General features: G+C 38.0%; 1 protein-coding gene across 5 annotated transcripts in view; it reads left to right on the top strand.

The window, feature by feature from the left end:
* ANO10 (anoctamin 10) overlaps nt 1-21,708 on the top strand; it is a 133,183-nt gene that overhangs the window by 12,765 nt on the left and 98,710 nt on the right. For all 5 annotated transcript variants that reach the window (XM_068935542.1, XM_068935544.1, XM_068935545.1 and 2 more), the window contains 5 exons: nt 2,168-2,223; nt 3,898-3,972; nt 5,182-5,364; nt 9,088-9,279; nt 14,005-14,133. In XM_068935542.1, coding sequence (XP_068791643.1) covers nt 2,168-2,223; nt 3,898-3,972; nt 5,182-5,364; nt 9,088-9,279; nt 14,005-14,133 — 635 coding nt within the window. The remainder of the gene's footprint in view (nt 1-2,167; nt 2,224-3,897; nt 3,973-5,181; nt 5,365-9,087; nt 9,280-14,004; nt 14,134-21,708) is intronic.

The following is a 21,708-nucleotide window of genomic DNA, read 5'->3' on the forward strand; positions in this document are numbered from 1 at the left end:
GAAAAGCCTTTGTGCAAAATGCCAAGTTGTGCTGATCAGGCAGACTGAAATGCCTTGAACAGGTAACCAAGTTAGCTTGGGATATCAAAAACGGTAGTCCTGTTAATGTGGCATCCTACCCAAGGCAGTTGGTCTCTATTTTATTGCTTAATAACTTGGTAGGTGCACTGTGATAGAATGCCTGTACTGATTCTGACACCTGAGATTGCTCTGACTGCAGTTTCACCTACAGAAATGAGCTAATTTAACAACTTGTCCTTACTGATAAGGGGAGGTCCCATTTTTAAGCTTTTTCCTTCTTTCCTTCCTTTCCTTGCTCCTGGTTGCATGCTTCTAACTTACTGTTGGCTCTGGTGTTTGTCAGACTCTTCTGTGCATCATGTTCACCTTGAGAAAAATTACTTGGGGGAGAGTAGAGGGTAAGAAAGGGAAAGTTAGTTTTCTCTTGAGTTCATGATTTGGGTTGGCTGATAGAAATGTTTGACAAGTGCTACAGTTAACAACAGGAGATGTGCAAGTTGAGAGCAGGCGATTTGAGTGAAGAACTGTTGTCAGGAAGAAAATGAGAGGGGCTTTTTCCACTTCTGGCAGTGGAAATGAATCAGGTTGGTTTAAATGTTTGCGTACTCTCTACTTGTTGCTCTGTTTGACATTCCACCCTGTCCTTGTAAGCGTGCTCCAGGGGCTGAAGGCCTTTGGGGACTTGCGATGTAAGGTTAAGGGGAAAATACAGTCAGTTTGTCACACTTTGCAACAAGTTAACAAGTCTACCAGTTGACTTTGGTTCAGATCAAGTTGAGCAGAGAGGCAGATTATATTCTCTTGGGCCTGTGTAGGGTGAAACTCTTGTTATTTTTTTGACTGAGCATCTAGCTGTATTGGGGCCATCATGCACTAGAGCACTTTTTATTTTTTCCTTTGGAGTTAAACTGCTGTTACAAGCTTTTTTATGCAGCTTGCTGCGCTGACAGCTTGTTCTTCTGTGCTATCCAGTGTGTTTATGCTTCCATGCTGTGAACAGGTTGACGAGCTCATCTGGCTGCCCCACATCTCCTCCCACCTGGCCTATTTTCAGCTAAGATCTGGCCTATACAGCTAAACTGGTAAAGCATAGGAAAGAGTCTGGTTATGGGAGCAGGTGACTGGAGGAGCTGCAGGATCTGCTGATACTTTATTGCTACTGAAGACATGCTCATTGAATCACTGACTTGGTTTGTGGATTTGAAAGGCCCGGGTATTTTTAAGCATACCTCTTGCACCCATTTATTATGAGAAGCTATCATTAAGTGGAAGCTAAACATATAAATCCCATTCAGTCTCTTGAGAGCATCTTCCATGTGTCAGGCCCAACTTCTCTTTATCAGAGATGAACTCTGCTGTTCTGCCCTGAACAAGATTAGTAGGCAACAATCTCTTTTTCAGCCCTGTTGACATAGCTGAAGTTAATATGCTGTCTCCTCATTCAGTTACTGTTTAGGCAGGGCCTTAAAGGTGTGATCTGACAAAAGAGCAGAAAGAAATAGGCAATCATCCCTCATTCACTTCCCACTCCTCCTTCCCCACCTACCTCCCTGCAATAACTTCCCCCTTAAAACATCAGCATTTCACGTTTATCTTGAATGAACTGAAGATCTTAATTTTATGAGTAGTGGATCTGCTGAACTTTGTGATTTAGTCTTGCTTTGAGACTTAGGGGTTTCAAAGTCCTTGGAAATGAGTGGGAAGATTTCTGTGAACTTCTGTGGGGTTTGAATCAGATCCTGTATTGTTATTTTTCGTAATGTATTCTGATTAGTTTTGCATTTGGTTTCAGCCAAAGAAAAATAAATGACCAGTCACAATTTATTAAGCGTTAAGAGTATTCAACTGTTTTTCTGTTATAAAACAGCTGCCCTGAGTAAGAAAGATGTTGTAAAAGGGAAAGGCTTTGCAGTAGGAAAAGGTGGTATGTCAGTATTGTGCATCAGATGAACTTGACAGGTTAAGTGAGGTACTGGTACAGCATAAATTCTTTTCCCAATGAAATGTTGCGGGAATGATTCCCTATAAACTATCACTTAAATAACTTCTAGACAGGGGAAAAGTACCTGTTTGCTTTTTTGTATAACTTGGTGTCAATATATGTGCATTTACTGTTTACTAATTAATAATTTTGTTGATATTTTAGAAAATCACAGGCTGGAGTCTTCATATCAGAATCACTTAATTCTGAAGGTTTTAGTAGTAAGTATGTAGTATTAGCAGCTTTTACGGATTATTTAAAATGAGAACTTGTGATATGCTGTGTTAGTGCTTTCCTAGCATTCCTTCTCTGATCTATGATTTTGTGTAACCCCGAATACTAGCATAAGCATCAGAGTAAACTGAATTTCTGTTGCACTTCCAGTAACTTTTGGACTGTTTTGGATGTCTCTCTTTATAGTGGGGAGCTGGGTTTTTCTTTGTTTTTGTTTGTTTGTTTTGGGATTTTTTTGGTTTATTTTCTTCCAATATTGTAAGTTGAGATTCTTTCATTAGGATTCTGAGTATGTAAGTTTTTCTGTTAATTGATGTGATCCTGGCTTCAAATGGGAACTCTTCCTTGCAGTTTTTACAAGATGTTATGGAAACTCTATTGTAAAAAGTTTATGCATTAACTTCTACCTGTAGTAACATTCAGACACCCAGTGAAAGGAGGCTGGATATACATCTCTCAGTCTGCAGCTATGTAATTTATACTATATAGTGATCTGTTTACTTTGTGGCTCGGAGAAAGTTGCTTGTGTGTGTGTGTATAAGTGTGTATATATGTATGTCTGGTTGCTATTTTAGGTGTATATCCAGTTGCAACACTAATTCTAAGGAACTGTATTGTAAATCCTGAGTTTCCATGTAAGATTTTTGGCAGAAGAAGCTGTAAAGATTGGCTGATTTGGAGACTATCCTCTCTGTCTGTTCTGGAAAGATTGTGTAACTCTGTTTTCAAATTCCTTTTTTTAATTTCTTTTTTTTTCCCCTCCACTTTTTTCCCAAAGTTTGCTTTTTTGGGAAATTTTTGAAGTGTCTTATTTAGAAAATTATCTGTTTGATGAACCTTTTGTCACTGGTAACCTCTAGAGGTGAAGCTCTTGTATGTTTCATTTAAGCTTTGCCTCCACTTGCCTTTCTGAAAAAATAACACAATTTCTTGTTCCCATAGGAAATTTATAAAAAATAATTTGAATTCTTAAATTATAAAATGTCAAGTATAAGTGCTGATTTTTCATTTTGGCTTTGCAAGAGTGTTTTTCTGCACTCAGAAATAGTATCTCTGTTGTCTATACGCTCCAGAAAAGGAGCTTCAGCACTGCTAGCAATTAGGAAGAGTTTTCTCCCACTTCAGAGCTCGATTCTGATTTTCAGGTACCTTCTGTGATATTTAAAAGTAGAGAATGTTTCTCTTGGTCATAAAACCTCTTGAAGTGAATAAACATAATATGCAACTAACATATATTGAGAGACAGTTGTACATATTAAGAGATGAATCATCCAACAAGTATGTTTTGATAAAGTATTTCCTTGGAAAAAACATCAGTCTAACTTAAGACCACGCATGTCCGTTTTATTGCATTGCTTATGGGGAAACTGCCAAAAGTTAAGTAGATGGTGACAGGTATTTTTAATATTCACATTTCGTAATTGAAATGTAGTTCAGGAGAGCATTAAGCTTACCTACAGAAAATATGAACAGGAGAAATATCAAAAATGAGATTTTTCTCACCTAAATTTTAAAAATGGTAAAGACATTTTTTAATGGACAATTTATATTTGCATGAAAACTTTTAGTCAAGGTAACTCTCAAGTTAGATGATGTTCTGTATTTGTTGTCAGGCCATGAACTTTTGCTTGAGTAATAATAACAGATATTTTTATTTGCAGTTCAACTTCTTAAATTGTTTTGCATCTCTCTTCTACATTGCTTTTGTGCTGTTTGATATGAAGCTTTTGAGACAGGTGAGTTCCAAGAATGTCTAAGAACACTGGTGCATCTAGGAAGATAAAGAATTGACTTAAGTTTTAGGACTTGATTTTCAGTTGTTTTTCTAAATATATATGATATATTCATTGTCAAGTTAATATTTTCATAAAAATGCTATTTCCATATTGTAGTTCCGTTTGCACAGTCGCAGAAGCATAACACAACAATGTAGAACAATTTTTTTCCTCCATATAAATGAGGAATTATTTTCAAATTAATTGATCATTACCTCATACAGATGAGGCTGGAAAATTTGCATTTCCCCATTCGTTCTCTTTACATTAGAAAATTGTTTTCTCTGTGATGCTCTTCCTGAGACACTGATTACGTTTACATCTACAACAAGGAGTTGAGAATAAACAAGAGGAAAAATAATTTGTAGTCAATATTTAAAATTTCTGTTGTTAACATCTTTTAACTCAAATGCATGAAAATGAAGGAAGGAAAAAATTTTTATTCTAAATATAAATGAACAAAGCAACAAGAACTGCAGCTCAAGAGCCGTGTTCCTCTAAAGAGATCTCCAGCAAAACTGCTATCAACCAGACGTGTAATTGCCTGCACTTTATGGTAAAAAGCAAGAGGAAAAGATATTAAAAGAAGAAATTCTAAGTTTTTGTTTTATACTTTCCAAGGAGCATCCTTTCTTCCCAAGAAACCTAAAGAGCTTTTTATTTTACTTCTGATTTTCTTTAAAAAAAAAAAAAAAAAGGCAGTCTGTTTCCTGCATCGTACTGTCTGAAATTAATTTTGTCTTATTTTTTAATAATCCTCTCCGTTTTCCCATATACTTTCCAAGACTCTAGACAGTGATTATTCCTTTGTTATAAGAGATATAATTTCTCTTACTTTACAGATTAAGCTCCTTGTTTAATTCTGTTATTATTGTCGCTATGTGTATACCTTTATTCTTCATTCTTCATTGAACTTTGTAGAAGCTGGAAGCTTAGACCCAGATTCACAAAATTTTTAGGCATCTAACTCCTATTTAGTCCTTGTCAGCATATAGCAAAGAGCAGGAACTAGAGCAGCTGTTCTTATCATATGCTATTGCCATATTTTGATAGAATGGTCTGCTTTTGTCATACTATAACAACTTACAGCATTATGGAGATGCACAGAATTTTAAATGATGATAGGTTTATCACAGATATATTAATTTTTTTCTTATTTTTTATTTTAAGAGCTTGGCCACTTTGCTGGTAACTTCACAGATCCTTAATCAGTTTGTAGAAGCCTTCCTTCCGTACTGGCTACAAAAGAGGCATAAGAAGAGGATGAAGAAGAGAATGTATTCTCAGAAAACAGACATGGACCTTTCTTTAGTTGAGCAAGTCAACTTGGAAAAAGAAATGGGCACCTATTTTGTACGTTGCTTATATGTTGTTACAGTACAGGTTGTTAGATTGCCGGTTGCTGAAAGGTAGCCTCAGGTTAATTATAGGTAGCTGCACTGTGGTGCTTTGTAATAGAACAAGCTATTTCATTTTTGAAGGGAGTTTGAATATGTGATGAGAACGCTTTGGGTTTTGGGCAGTAATCATAGGACACGCTTTAGAAACAAAGAGCAGAACACAATAAGGAATTGTTTGCTTCTCGTTATAAGGTAGGATAGCAGTTTTTGTTTCTGAAATGTTTCATCGCTTCTGTCAGTTCTTTGGTATAAGCTGCTCTTCTGGAGACACCTTCTAATGCCGAAATTATCTCTTGCAAGGGAAAGTCCAATGTCTTTCTCTTTGGGTGGGACTGTGTGATTCAATACTTCCCAATTAAATTTCTTTGTGACATCTCCCGAATGCCAACTGTGGCGCTTACTAGGCTCAGCAGGGTAGGGAGGTTTAAGAGTTTCTGTTCTATAATATATGAGCATTTATAGACTTCTGTGAAACAAAATTTATTCTGTTGTACTCAGCAGTATATGCTAGTCAAGGCATTGTATTAAAATTGCAAACTTATATATTCCTATCAGAAGGAATTCGTTGTTTTTAAGACTTAGCAGCTATAAATTTAGTTTCCTCCTTGTTGCGATCCACAAAATGTTAGGACATAATTGCATTGCCCTATTAACACTGATAATTTCTCTCAGAAAATATATTTCTCAGTAAATTATCATCCCTCCACCCTCTACCTAATGTTTTGAATTCTGTTTTGGGATTTTTTTGTGCTTTTTTGGTGTTTACCCGACTGCGTGGAATTCATTCCTTACTTTTCGATAGGAGCTGACAAAATGGACGTCAGTACGTATGTTAAGGCCCTGCAAACTGACTGACTGACTTGCTTTTTCAGGTGCTGCAAGCATAGTCGTAAGAGTTTTAAGACCGTGTTTTATACTTTTACAGAATAGGAATTATATGTAAATAGCATACATTTTATGTAAAAGGTGGAGAATAGCACAGTTTGGAATTTGTTTTTAATGTCCTATCAGATTCCTATCTTCCTGCCATGAAATGGGAAGAGGAAAAAGAAATACTACCCTTGCAGCTGAAAAATTGTGCAAACATTAATACTTTTATTCTGCTGGGAGTGTTGGTACTTCTTATATTTTGTACAGGAGGAAATAGATTTAGAGACAAGGAGCATATCTGTATCTCATAATGAAGAATATAACAGAAATCCCCAAGCTAGCGTCTATCTGAACTGGCAAATCGGCACAGTCCAGCACTGTGCCATGCAAATATACCAGCACAGGTTCAAAAGGTGTGTATTGGAATTTGGCTTTGATTATACCTCACCTAAAAAGCTGTACCTCTTAGACCTGAGCTAACTTCTGATTCTTAGTTGGCGTATACAAAGCGAGCATGGTGTCCTTGGGTCACGTTGCCTCGTGCTTCTTGTGCAGAGCCTGGTCAAATATATCTGCACCTATAGTATAGTCATGCCCGAGTAATTTTTTTGAGGGGACACAACAGGTCAGTAGTAGAGTTTTGACTTGGCCTTTGAAACATCCACTTCTAGACTTAGTTTTAGTACAAGTACTGTGTATTCAAGGCCTTAATTATATTTTTAATCAGAAGAGTTTAATTGCACTGTGCTTGTGAGCAGGAAGTATAAAACCACAGTTTTGTTCTCAAGCAGTGAGCTATCAGCAGGTAATAGTATTTCTAGGATTACATCTGTCACAAGGGGGAAGCATTTGACTATGTTTAGTAACTGATGTTTGCAGGCATCTTGACAGAATTCTGTATTTCAGTCTCTTCTCCTTCCTTTTCTTTTACTTCCTTCGTTTACTCTTCAACATTTAGTTTTCTTTTTTACATTTGTCCCTTTTCTCCCTTACTTCTCAAATTTCTCCAGGCCTTAACCCTGCTTAAGATGTGAAAGCTTCATCCAATAGTCCTCTTTTTTTTTTTTTTTAATCGCTGCTTCTCTCCTATCATTTTTTCCCTGAGTTTCTTTTATTTTGTTTCCTTCTTGCCATAGTTTGCTATGTGCTTCTCTTGCGGCTGGGAGAAAGAGAGAACAGGAGGTTGATAATAGCACAGTTTGAATTTTTTTCTTAACATCGGATCAGACTCCTCTTTTTGTGCATAAAGTGCCATAAATTCATTAAGGGAAAGAAACACTCCTGTTCTTTCTGTGCTCTGCTGTGTTGAGAGTCATTGATATGTACTGGGCAAGGAAATGAAAAGAAATAAGGGAGGAAGCAGTAGGAGTACTCTGCAGTTTCCGAAAGGAGGAGTAGAAGGGGAAGCTTTGCTCTTTGTCTGCAGCATATGTCTGAGAAAATAACAGCAGGGACAAATATGTGACTGCCACTCCAGTGAATGATCCTGCATAAATGTCCTTAAGGAAGACCTAACTAAAATTCAGAGTTTATAGAAAACATTTCTGTGGAAAAATCTAAATGGTTTTAAAAGTTCGGTAGCTTCTCAAGGTCTAGCCTGCAGATCAGTTTATCAGACCCAGCTATATAATGCAATTTGAAAGTGAGCTTGACTGTAGAATGCAGCTAATGACAACTCCCAACTTGTGTGCGCTGTTTTTTGAGCTTGCAGGCTTCTACTGCTTCTACTGCTTCTGTTTGCTGAAGAAAGAGCACTAGATGCTGGACGTGGCAGACAGGTTAACAGAAAGAATCAGAAAAAAATCAGTTAAAAAAAAAAAAAACAACTGAAACCAATTTTATGTAGTGCCTGTAAGAATCATCATTAAAATGAAGTCTTTGCTTTTAATATTTCATTTTGAAAGAGAGGAAAATGTGTGGGTCTATGGGAATGACAAAATAGCTGGATCCCAGTTTAGCTCATTGATGGTATTTCACCAGCCAGAAAAGCATTTATGATTCCTGTGTTCAACAAACACTTTTTCTTTAAAAATGAGTTTTGTTCATTAGTTTTGTAAGTTAATTGCTGCAGTCAGGGAGAATTAGTATTAATACTATAGAACAAATACGTAAATGTGTCTTATAACCTACATGTGAATACTTAACTCAGCGGTTAAGTACCCACATTCTTAGTTCAAAGATCAGCTGATAGATGCTTTGCAGATTTGCTAGAATAGTGATTTTTGTTGGCGTTCGTTATTTTTAGATGTCAGTGCTGTATTCTGTCATTCCAGCCTTCAAGTGGGCAACTACTTTGGATCAATCATGTTGAAATAAACAAGCAGAAATACCAGAAAGGAGTTTTCTGTCTACCAACCTATCTTTCCGGTTAGGTCTTTCATGGACAGTCTGAAATATTCAGACTTTTCTCATTGCATTGCTATCATGAGAATGTTCTGCCAGTTTAAATATATGATGCTGTTTTCCTATCCAGCAGCATACTTTCAATAACTGTTTCACTGAGCTACTCAGGAGCTTGAATAGATGAATCTGTTTGTACAGTTACTTCGTATAAGGATAATAGTTTTAATAGTGCAGAAAGTGCATTAGACAAAAGGAAAAACTCTGGCCTCCATTTTCTTGGAGTTTTAGGATAATTAAATAATTCCAAATTAATTAGAGGTAGTATATTTTGTTTTCTGCTACCAGTCACTTGAAAAAACTGATTTGGGGTGAGGAAGCTTGCATATGACCGTATTCTTAATTCTGCTTTTTTCATGTTTTTGATGTAGGTAAAAGGTCTTATTATTTTTGCTCTCTTTTTCAGGGTACTTTTGATGATTACTTGGAGTTGTTCTTACAGTTTGGCTATGTGAGTCTTTTTTCGTGCGTTTACCCATTGGCAGCTATCTTTGCAGTGCTAAACAACATCACAGAGATATATTCTGATGCCTTAAAAATGTGTAGAGTTTACAAGCGTCCGTTTGCAGAACCCACAGCGAGTATTGGTGTTTGGCAGGTAACCTTTGTTTTTTTAAAATTTTTTTTTGATTCATTTATTTTAAGTGAGGTTTCACCAAATATGTTTATACTATGTGTTTGACCCACCAGTGACTTTTAAACTTTATTAGGATACTCTCCAACTGTGCTGATTTTTACAGAGTTTTTGATCACGTGCCATTTTCAATTGCCTTTGAAAAAGAAAACAAATCCTTTCTTTAGTCCCTGTATGTGTATATATTGTACTCCTGTTTCAATTGTAAGATGACAAAGCTGCCAGATACTACGAGGTACTCTTTGCAGCCTATGTAATTTAAAGATGGTAACCTTTACGTAGACTCAGAAGCATGGAGATCAGCAAGGGTTTAAACATTTGAAAGTAGATAGGTAAGTGTGCTTAAGCGATACTGAGGTATGTGCTCTTTTGTGGTTACTTAAGCTAGCTAACTTTAATCTAGCTTGGATCTGTGAGCAGGAGCTATACTTTTGACTGCATTATAGGCACAGCCTGAAGATGCAGTCTTTCTAAACAATTTCGTGCTGGTAGTGCTAGGTTAAGGATTTTCTGTTACCAGTTGTTTGCTCCTGTAGTCAGTCAGGCTGATACTGACTAGTTTGGGGCCCAATGAGTGGACTGCATCAGTGAACCAGTTCAGACTGAAAATAAACCTGCAAAACCTTTCCAAAACCAGAGGTGTTTCTGACAAGAAAAAGAATATTTAAATCATATCCAGAGACTTTAGTGTCCTGTAATAGCAGTGGCCTGATAATGAGTGTGAAGTGGGTTGGAGGAGACATCTGGGGGATGATCCACGTTCTAGTTTTGCTTAACAACTTTTCTAACGATATGTAATGGAGACAAAGGGCACAATAAGCTTTCCTTAATTTGGAGATGTTCTAGATGTTGGTAGCAAATGAAACAACTGGAAAATAACAAAGGTGAAGTCAGGAAACATTAAATGAAACATGTATCGTAAAAAATGCAAACTAATTATTCTAAACAATGTTAATTAGACAGGTACATAGATGTTCATGAAGTGGAATTATAGCAGAAGCCTTTTAATATTAAAAGTCATTAAAATGTATATATAAAAACCTGATTGTGTTTTAACATCTTATGCATTTTGTAAGTCCAAGTCTATGCTGTCAACATCCTGATGGCATAGCTATATTTACCAGAGGTGTGATCACCAGTTTAATGAGGCTATGGTTGTAAAAGTCACAGAATCACAGAATCACAGAATCGTTTAGGTTGGAAGGGACCTCTGGAGATCATCTAGTCCAACCTCCCTGCTCAAGCAGGGTCACCTAGAGCATATTGCCCAGGATCACATCCAGACGGCTTTTGAATATCTCCAGCGAAGGAGACTCCACCACCTCTCTGGGCAACCTGTTCCAATGCTCTGTCACCCTCACAGGGAAGAAGTTTTTTCTCAGGTTCAGATGGAACTTCCTGTGGTTCAGTTTCTGCCCATTGCCTCTTGTCCTGTTGCTGGGCACCACGGAGAAGAGGCTGGCCTCATCCTCTTGACACTCCCCCTTCAGATACTTGTACACGTTGATGAGATCCCCTCTCAATCTTCTCTTCTCCAGGCTGAACAGGCCCAGCTCTTGCAGTCTTTCTTCAGAGGAGAGGTGCTCCAGCCCTCTAATCATCTTGGTAGCCCTCCGCTGGACTCTCTCCAGTAGGGCCATGTCTCTCTTGTACTGGGGAGCCCAGAACTGGACACAGTACTCCAGGGGAGGCCTCACCAGGGCTGAAAAGAGGGGCAGGATCACCTCCCTCCACCTGCTGGCAACACTCTGCCTCATGCACCCCAGGAGACCATTGGCCTTCTTGGCCACAAGGGCACACTGCTGCCTCATGGTCAACTTGCCGTCCACCAGCACTCCCAGGTCCTTCTCGGCAGAGCTACTTTCCAGCAGGTCAACCCCCAGCCTGTCCTGGTGCATGGGATTATTCCTGCCTAGGTGCAGGACCTTGCACTTGCCTTTGTTGACCTTCATGAGGTTCCTCTCCGCCTACCTCTCCAGCCTGTCCAGGTCCCTCTGAATGGCAGCACAGTCTTCTGGTGTGTCAGCCTCTCCCCCCAGTTTAGGATCATCAGCAAACTTGCAGAGGGTGCACTCTGTCCCTTCCTCCAGGTCATTGAGGAATATATTGAACAAGACTGGGCCCAGGACTGACCCCTGGGGGACACCACTAGCCACAGGCCTCCAACTTGACTCTGCGCCATTCACCACAACCCTCTGAGCTCTGCCATCCAGCCAGTTCTCAAGCCACCTCACCGTCCACTCATCTAGCCCACACTTCCTGAGCTTACCTAGGAGGATGTGATGGGAGACAGTGTCCAAAGCCTTGCTCAAGTCCAGGTAGGCAACATCCACTGCTCACCCCTCATCTACCCAGCCAGTCATTCCATAGTAGAAGGCTATCAGATTGGTCAAGCATGATTTCCTTTTGGTGAATCCATGCTCACTACTCCTGATCACCTTCTTGTCCTCCAGATGCTTAGTGATGGCCTCCAGGAGGAGCTGTTCCATCACCTTTCCAGGGATGGAGGTGAGGCTGACAGGCCTGAAGTTTCCTGGCTCCTCCTTCTTGCCCTTTTGGAAGACTGGGGTGACATTGGCTTTCTTCCAGTCCTCAGGCACCTCTCCTGATCTCCAGGACCTTTCCAAGATGATGGAGAGTGGCCTAGCGATAACATCCGCCAGCTCCCTCAGCACTCGTGGGTGCATCCCATCGGGGCCCATGGATTTGTGGATGTCAAGTTTGGACAAAAGATCTCTAACCTGATCCTCCTCCACCAAGGGAGAGTCTTCCTTTCTCCAGCCTTCCTCTCTTTTCTCCAAGGTCTGGAATTCCTGAGGACTGGCCTTAGCAGTGAAGACGGAAGCAAAGAAGGCATTCAATAACTCTGCCTTCTCTGTATCCTTTGTCACCAGGGCACCCGCCCCTTTCAGCAGCGGGCCCACGTTTTCCCTAGGCTTCCTTTTGCTATTGATGTATTTGAAGAAGGCCTTCTTGTGGTCCTTGACATCCCTTGCCAGATGTAATTCCAACTGGGCCTTAGCCTTCCTTGTCGCATCCCTGCACGCTCTGACAACGTCCCTGTATTCCTCCCAAGTGGCCTGTCCCCTTTTCCACATTCTGTACACTTCCTTCTTCTGCTGGAGTTTTGCCAGGAGTTCCTTGCTCATCCATGCAGGTCTCCTACCCGCTTTGCTCGACTTCTTCCTCAGAGGGATGCACTGATCCTGAGCCTGGAGGAAGTGACGCTTGAATATTAACCAGCTCTCTTGGACCCCTCTTCCTTCTAGGGCCCTACCCCAGGAGATTCCCCTAAGTAGGTCCCTGAAGAGACCAAAGTCCCAAATATAGCTGCAGGTATGTTAGCAGTGTTTAGTTTTGCTAGTATAGCTTTTTTCAGTCTAGGGAGCAGGTTGAAAAAATTGTTTAAAAAAAAAAAAGATTAAGACTGTCAAGCTTTTTCTTTGAAGGGGGTAGATTTTTAACTAATAGTAGAGATGCATTTGTTTTGTGAATAAAAACAATAACATAAAATTTTACTAATTTTTTTATGCGGGCAGCAGAACTTAGGATGTTGGCTAAAGGATTTCTGTTAAGGGGATATGGGAGTTATTTTATCAGGTGAGCTGAGTCTGCACTTTGTTGTCAGGGCAAAAGTTGCTTCTGCTAATTCCTTGTGACGATCATTACGTTTTAATGTCAGTCTTGTTCCAGAGAGGTCCTTGGGATAGGTAACCATTATATTGCAGAAGTAGTTGTCATACTGCAGTAGTATTTTTCAGGCATTTGTGGGCTCTGTAGACAAGAGCATCTGAGAGTTTTAAGACCTGATAAGAATCAATTCAACATAGGCAACCTTTACTGTTTAAAAAATAAATAAAAATAGAATGCAGATTCGATACTTTGGCACTAATCAGTTACATACCTCACTGAGCTCTTCAGGAAGGTTCTTGATTAGTACAAACATACTCATGCAATTGCATGCACTTAAGTGTAACCTATTCTTCCAAACAAATTCCAACTTGTAGAACTGTGATTTAAGAAACATATTCTGAACCATCCTTGCATCTTCCTCTTAATATTCAGCCAAAACCTCCAAAAATGCTGGAACTAATGCGGGACTATTAGTTCCTTTTGGAGTTTTGCATTTTAAAAGACATTTTTGTTCAAGAATACAACTGCAGATGAATGCACAACCTTTTTTATCTTGAGTCATGAAGTTCCTAAGGATAAAATTGCCTTCTGACCTACTTTTTTCCTTTGGATTATTCCTGATTTTTCAGGAAGTTATTTGACATTACCTGCACCTAGGATGTTAATGGTCTCTAAATAACTTCTCAAGGCCTTTACATACTATGAGATTGTGAAAGAATACTGTTCACCTTCTTCGCAGCATGCATACGTGTGCGTACACACACACGCACGCACACAGACACCTAATTGGAGGAAGAACTCAGGGTTCCAGGTGGGCTTTGTAATATTGTAGAACTTGTTTTGATCTTGCCCTTGCTGGTTCTCAAGGCTGACAAAGTCTGGACCGATTGAACGAATCCTATATTATAGAAGTCAAAGGATTAAAGAAAGGAAAAAGTTAAAGTAATGGGCCTCCTGGGGATTTGAAGAACAGAGAGAGATTTTTCCAGAGCAATTTGGAAACTGGTAAGTTAGAGATGATGGTCATAACTACACTCTAATTTTGCTTTATTTCAGCTGGCTTTTGAAACTATGAGTGTCATATCAGTAGTTACTAACTGCATACTAATTGGAATGTCTCCACAAGTGAATGCCCTTTTCCCAGACTCAAAAATGGACCTCATTTTGACTGTGGCATTGGTAGAGGTAAGTGTGACTTCAAATACGTAAGTGTGACTTAAATACTGTGTATGTGTTAGTAGCAAGTAACTTTTACAACAGTTGAAATTAAACTGGGCAATAGATTAGTTTTTGTCCATTAAAAATAAATGAAAATTTCACTATCAAAGTAGTATTGCAAGGTCTTTCTTTTTAATATTCTGTGTTTTGTGTGTTCTCATGTAGTGTGAGCTGTTGTTACCATACTTTTTCATACATTCCCAAAATACTGTGTATTTGTTGCTTTATGTATTTCGAGAAGAATTTAAGGTGTAAACTGGATGTTTCTCTGTTTAGTCTGTGACCCCAGTATATCTATAGGGATCCTTCTACATCAACCTCATAGTTGTTCTCTAAGGCTTATCAAAAACAGGTGCACAATTGGAGATTAATTTATCTCTCTTGAAAGTGGAACCTGTGTGGTCAGCTTCAAAGCCTTCAAGATGCGTTTCTAGAAGTTACCAGCAAATCTATGAAATGCTAGTACTTATTTGGATGTATGTTTAGTAGTTGATGTAAACACAGTATTACTGAAGTCTGTGTATGGTGTCTATAAATACTTGTAACAGCATTTGGATTTTGTCTTTTCTTGATTCTATACAGTAAACACTTTTGAATGTCGTTCTCAGACTTGGAGGGATGAATGACTGTAGGCATTCTATGTGATAACTGAAATCATAGGACTTTGTCCTTATGTGTCTTTTGGAACTTTCTTGTATTGCATTACCTTGACTTTAAACGTTAAGCTTGTTGTTTAGCTATTAGGAATTGAATTACTTGTGACAAAATCTGGGTTGTCTATGTGTAGTTTCTGAATTGCCTTACAGAGGTCTCTCTAGCAGGAGCACATAAGAATTTTTTTGTTGTAGGTGTTACAAGGTTATGCAAAGAATTACGAGCTTGCTTTGAATTTTACTTTCCAAGCTTTAGGCTTTGCAGAGTTAACTCTGAAAATATGAATCACATGTCAATTGGTTTACTGAAGTTTAAGTCTGCAGACAACCTGATATATTTGTATATCAGACGTGTGAACATTTGCATTAAACTGAATGAGGTATTCAATAGAAAACTAATTTGGGCAATTTAAAGGTAATGTTATAATTAGTTCATTGATGGAGAGCTTATCCAGAGAGATTATATTATGAAAGTTGTATGACTAAATGTAAGTGGAGTTTTGTTTTAATGTCAAGCAGGCTACTGAGCTTGTGGGTAGACCTGTGGTTCTTGGTAGGCCATAGGAGAATACCAATATTTTTCTCTCCAAATTTAAATCCTGCTTATATGCACTTCTTTAGAGGATAGGGCTTGCAGCATGGTGATTCTGTAGCTCTTGGAATTCCTTTTTGATATCATATCTCAAAAAAAGTTATCTATAAAACTTATGGAATGGAGGAGAAAAAGGAATAAATGAAGAGAAAAACCTTTGAAGAGAAAAGCTGAATTAGTACTGAGAGGAAGAAAGACAAGAATGTTGTCTCAGATATCTAGAGGCAATCTTGTAGAAGACCACCAGTTTAGAAATGACCACACTGTATGAAGGGACAATGGAGGCTGATGCTGGATGAGCCAGTGCAGAGGAGGGGAAATGCTGTTTCCTGAGGGAAAACAGCCATTTAGTTAAAGAGAAGTCAAGTTTCCTCTTACTTTTCTCCTCAGTAAAAATAAACCTCATGATGTACCCATCAGAAAAGACAGATTTTAAAGAATAGTTTTAATAAAGAATCACAGAATAGTTGAGGTTGGAAGGGACCTCTGGAAATCATCTAGTCTAACCCCCCTGCTCAAGCAGGGTCCTCTAGAGCACATTGCCCAGGATTGTGTCCAGGTGGGTTTTGAACATCTCCAGGGAAGGAGACTCCACTACCTCTCTGGGCAACCTGGTCCGGTGCTCTGTCACCCTCACAGTGAAGAAGTTTTTCCTCATGTTCAGACGGAACTTCCTGTGGTTCAGTTTGTGCCCGTTGCCTCTTGTCCTGTCACTGGGCACCACGGAGAAGAGTCTGGCCCCATCCTCTTGACACCCTCCCTTCAGATACTTGTACACATTGATCGGATTGCCTCTCAGTCTTCTCTTCTCCAGGCTCAACAGGCCCAGCTCTCTCAGCCTTTCTTCAGAAGAGAGATGCTCCAGACGTATCGTTGCAATTACCATATGCTCTTTTAAATTATATTACTGTTTTATGTTGTTACAAGCTATTTATTAATGTTTTTGTATTATTACAAGCTACTTATTGTCTGAAAAACACAAGACTGCTTAAAAATCTGATAGTGCCGTTTAGGGATGCGCTTTTCAGCATCGTAAGTCATGTGATTTCAGAATGTTGTTCATTATAAACAATTCCAGAACTGTTAAGTATGAAAGTTAGAGCTATGCAAGTCACCTGAGGGACAACCTTTCAGTATATTTTAAAACTTTCAATATTTTACAACTTCACATTTTTTTTTTTTAAGAGTCAGATGATAATATAGGACATAACATTTTGTAGTAAGTTTTGTTTCACAAGTTATGAAATGCATAGAGTTTTTGCAGTTCAAAAGAGTTTGCCCAAGTGAAACAAATTTTATATGTAAATTTTATTTCTAAAAATGTATGAAAATGAACACAAGCATGATTTTCACTTCTATTGAAAATAGTTTCCATTATGTTGACAATTACACATGTTCTTAGTTACCAAAATGAAATATTTTTTATCAGTAGTCATGCTGTACATCTTTTCAGGTTAAAACCCTTCTTAAAGTTAGAAAGAAGGGAGAATGAGAGATCACAGAATCACAGAATCGTTTAGGTTGGAAGGGACCTCTGGAGATCATCTAGTCCAACCTCCCTGCTCAAGCAGGGTCAGATGCTGTGGTCTTTGATCAGTCTCAGCAGCAACATGGATTTATGGCAGCTTAAAGAAATAGGAAGCAGAGGCAAAAATAGCCCTAGGTATTTATTTCTATTGTATATATTATGTTCCCCCTATCCTTTGTCTGCTGCATGATGAACTAGATTAGGTAACTGACCTGGGAGAAGTTGCCTGATCCAGTTCACCGGCAAAAGGGAGCAAAGCTGAAACAACTGTGTGTGGAAGACAGTACTACCCTTTTTGGTAGTGTGGTGAGTTTAGGCTGGGTTCAACTAATGGGACTTGAGCACCGCTGTCTTCCTCTAGCTGAAATAATGCTTATGGGAGAAAAATCCCTAAACTAGGGGAGGAGTGCAAATCTTATATATTGGCAGTATTCCCATACACCTTTACTATCTTTATTAATGATTAAAGCTATACATTTCAGTAGTAAAAAGGAACTGATGAATAGAACACAATACACTGAACCTCTAGTACAAGCCTGGTGCATCTAAATATGCCAGTGTCTAGGTAGAAGAACATTCTGTTCGTAGGGAGTGTGTTGATGTGCCAGGGCATTGAAACAAAAGCATTTGAGATCACTTTGTAGAGATTCTGCACAGAAATACATGATTAATATAGCTATATTTTACTTTCTGGTATCTGCTGCAGATGGAATGAGAATTTTGTGGTGTGTTAATCTATGCTGACAACAGTTTGGAAGGCAGTGTGAAAAAGTTAAGGAATACAAGTGTGTTGTGGGGTTTTTTTTTTTTTGGTAGGTTATGCATTGCTTTCACATATTCAGCTGATGGGACAGATAGCCTACTTGAATCTTAACTGTAACTAAATATTTTTATTAGGTTTTAAGTAAATGGGACTCCAGCTGAATATTTATATCACTACTTGATTAAAAGCTAAAAAGTAAAAAGTACATTTTTTTTTCTTGTTTACCAGAGCCAAGCATTGGTAACAGCATTATTCATATTTCAAAAAAATAGTGCTTTTTAATAAGAATACTCATACTCTTCAGATGGAGATGCTTGTTTGTGTTGCATTATTTGACATTGTTTAGCACAACATCATGAAGAACTGCTTATGATAATTTTGTAAACATTCTATATCCACCCATTACGGATTTATGCAAAATAAATTTTCTACATTAAAAAACATTTAAATTTAGTGCCGTTTCCACTTTTTGTGGGCATACATATTGTGTCACCACAGTAAGAGTTAATTAAATAAAATAATCAATTCATAAAAATAATGTTAAAAAATAACAATAATTTTTGAAGTGTTGAAACAGTGTTGTTTTTTGTACGGTTGACCTATTTTCATCAATCCAATATATACTTCCGTGACAACATAATTTGAACTAGGAGCAGAATCATTAAGCTCCCCTCTTTTACTTACAGATGGATGCTGAGTGCAGCAAGTGCAATTTTCAAACAAAGGAGTAGGTGCATGTCCTTAAAGCAGGAAACAATAAGCCCTTATTAACAATGTTTTTTAAATAGTTACATCCCATAGTGCCTTTATATCTTCTAGGGTTTTTTGCCTCTATCATAGATGCATATTTTGGAGTGAAGCACAGATGCAAAGTGGGACGTTCCCAGCAAGCAAATGGCTGTGCTCATGTGAAACTATTCCCAGTCACTTCTTGACTTCTTACATGAATGTGGAAAAATAGCGGAAATGATTCTGAAGTAGTATGATGAATGGTTGAGGGGGTGAGTTGAAACAAACTGTGACTGTAATTGTGCAGTGCTGTTCTCTCTCGCACTCTCGTGCTTGCGCTCTCGTATTGTCCACGTTGGGCTTATTTTTATTAACTATTTTTTTCTAATTTGCACTCAGATATTTGAAGAATGCTAATTAAATCCATTTCAAGACTGCTGTGAAAGTTGAATCCAAGAAATCAGTTGTATATACAACTATTAGTATTAATTTTTAAAAAAATAATCCTTTAATAGGTGTGTTGTGAAGCAATGGCTGTAAAGCATAACTTTACATGAGCATATCCCAGTCTCCAAATGTGACTTTTCATGTATCCCGCAGTCAAATGTAGTAAATTGGAAAGCTTTTGTGCAGAGGTGGACTTGGTTCTTTCACATCACATCCAGGCACTTGGGAATTAGCTTGGAAGTATTAATAACTGAGGACCCTCTTAATAGCTGTAGTATCTATACAGGCTGCAAATGTGATTTGGGGCAGAATTTAGTTTAAATCTGGTATGGGTGAAGATGAGGACATTAGTATAAGGACTCAGGACTAGCATGTTTGTAGTAAACATTGCTTAATAAACAGTTAGGCCCTGTGGGTTTGATTTCATAGAATCCTGATAAAGATTTCAAATAGATCTTCACAAGCTTCCTAAAATGCACACATGCGCACACACCCCCCCACACGATCAGTTCTGTGCAATAAGGGAAGTAACCCTTTCATTAGCTTTACTTCTCTGAGGAAGGAAGAGCTGACAGCCCACGTATCAAAGCCTGGAAAGCAGGAATCATAGCTCATTAATAACACTGAAAGGTTAGTGGTGTTCTTTTCAAATGTGGTAGATAATCCAAAATCAGAGGGGTTGAGAGTTGTCTGGAAAGTTGTCTGCTTTTCTCTAGGGTTCCATTTTATTAAGTGTATTTCTTTATCAAATGCCTCATGGTGTACAGCAGAAGCTTTTGAGCTTCTGCTGAGCACTCCTAATATAATGACCTCAGCACTCAAATCAACCCAGCAGTAAACTTGACAGTAGTTTCTGAGATAATATACCAAATAAATTCAGAAACGCTACCAGAGCCAAGCACTTTGGGTTGCAGTAGCCAAGAAGGTTTATTTATCATCTGGTTCCAGGTCCACTTTCTGAATAAAGCAAATTAAGGTGTCGTCTTAGATCACAATTGAAATTTCTTTTCATTTATTTCCTTAAAAAATCCAGAAATATTTTGTGACAGATTTCAATGCCATCAGATTTCAACTGTGGGAAAGTTTTATTTATGTGTGTGTGTGTGTATATATATATGTGTATATATATATATATATATATATATATATAAATATATAAAAATAAATATAAATATAAAAATATTTACTGAATGGCCTGTTTCTTAAAAACAACATATGCAAACTGCACTCAAACTGAGCAGAACTGAGGCCTGGAAGTGCAGGTGTAGTGTTCTGCATGTTCGGTTGCAAATACTTGTGTTCATACAGATTTCAGAAGGGCATTGGGATTTAGCAGATACCAGCCTTTACATAGTGGTCAACTTTACATAGTAAAGAAGCTGAAAAAATGGAGAAAAAAAATAAGATTACTTGAGCTTATACACGTGCATAAATTCATAGGCACTAATGGAATTATAACATTGCAAAATTCAAGGAAAATACCTGTGCATAAAGCTGTTTTTTGCTACATTATTTCTATGTTTATGCTAGGTAGTGCTTTAAGCTATAGTAACTGCACAGTTTCACGTGCATAATCATAGAAAAGTCTAGATTGGAAGGGACCTTCTGTTGAAAGCAGATTAAGTTATGCAGGGTCCTGAAAAGTTAAGCCTTAAATATTTCCAATGGGGGAAAGTCCACCACTTCTCTGGGCAGCCTATTCAAATGTTTAATTTATTTTTTCTCATGGTGAAGATTTTTTTTTTCTTATAACCAGACAGAATTTCCCCTGAAGCAACTTCTGCCCATGGCCTCATGTCCTTTCGCTGTGCATTCACGTGAAGAAAGCATAGGTATTGGAAGACTGTGATTAGATTCCCCCCAAGTCTTCTCTTTTTTAGATGGAGCAAACCCAATTCCTTCAGCCTTTCTTCATATGTCAAGTTCTTCAACCCTCTAATCATCTTGGTGGCCCTCTGCTAGACCCTGCAGTTTTTCAATGCCTTTATCGTTTCCAGGTTGTCAGTGCCACTTTTAAAGAAACAAGAACAGTGCTTTTCATGTATCTTATCACTATTTCCTTTTATCTTTCTGCCAGTTGCAGTGTGCATTTTCTTTGTTCTCAGTCTATTTGCTCTTTAATCAGAGGAAATTGTTGTGATTATTCTTAGCGCTGAAATATTTTTCACCAACGGTCTCCAGGTATTTCTTTCTGTGTGCTAGTTCTTTTCTGTGGCAATGTGTTTTATTTATACTGATATGCATATGTACATGCATGCATATATACTACTTGAGGATATTTATTTTATGATTTTTGTTTGGATAACTGCTACTTGATACATTACCTTGACGGTCTGATAGTTTTCAGGTATGAATATAAGGAATAGTATTTACTGGTAAGTGTTTGGTTATGGTTGAAATTGGTATTTAGTAGTTTGATTTGACTGAAAGAAGTTGACTCTATAGGGAAAAAAATCATTGACTCTTTACCTATAACGAATAAATGTTAATTAGAAAGTTATAAATAAGGCTCTTTCTCTGAAATGTTGCATGTAAGTTACAAACCTTACGGACAGCTTTATAGTTCTTTTTGAAAAAATACTTAGTAAGGTTATTCACCAGGTGTTTTATCCTAGTACAATGCATATCTTAGCTGGGACCCATCTGTGCTTGTAAACGTGTCAAAAAATAGGAAAATGCAGAAAGATAAATTAAAAATGCAGTTTATGGAAACTGTGTAATGATGTGATTCATTGACATATGCATACTTAAAATAATTTTGCAGCATTACTAATGCTGAATGTTAAGAAAGGTTAATCAAAGCCACTGGTGATTTCAATTACCATATTGT

This window comes from Struthio camelus, chromosome 2 (genome assembly GCF_040807025.1).
Source record: "Struthio camelus isolate bStrCam1 chromosome 2, bStrCam1.hap1, whole genome shotgun sequence".
Lineage (NCBI taxonomy): Eukaryota > Metazoa > Chordata > Aves > Struthioniformes > Struthionidae > Struthio > Struthio camelus.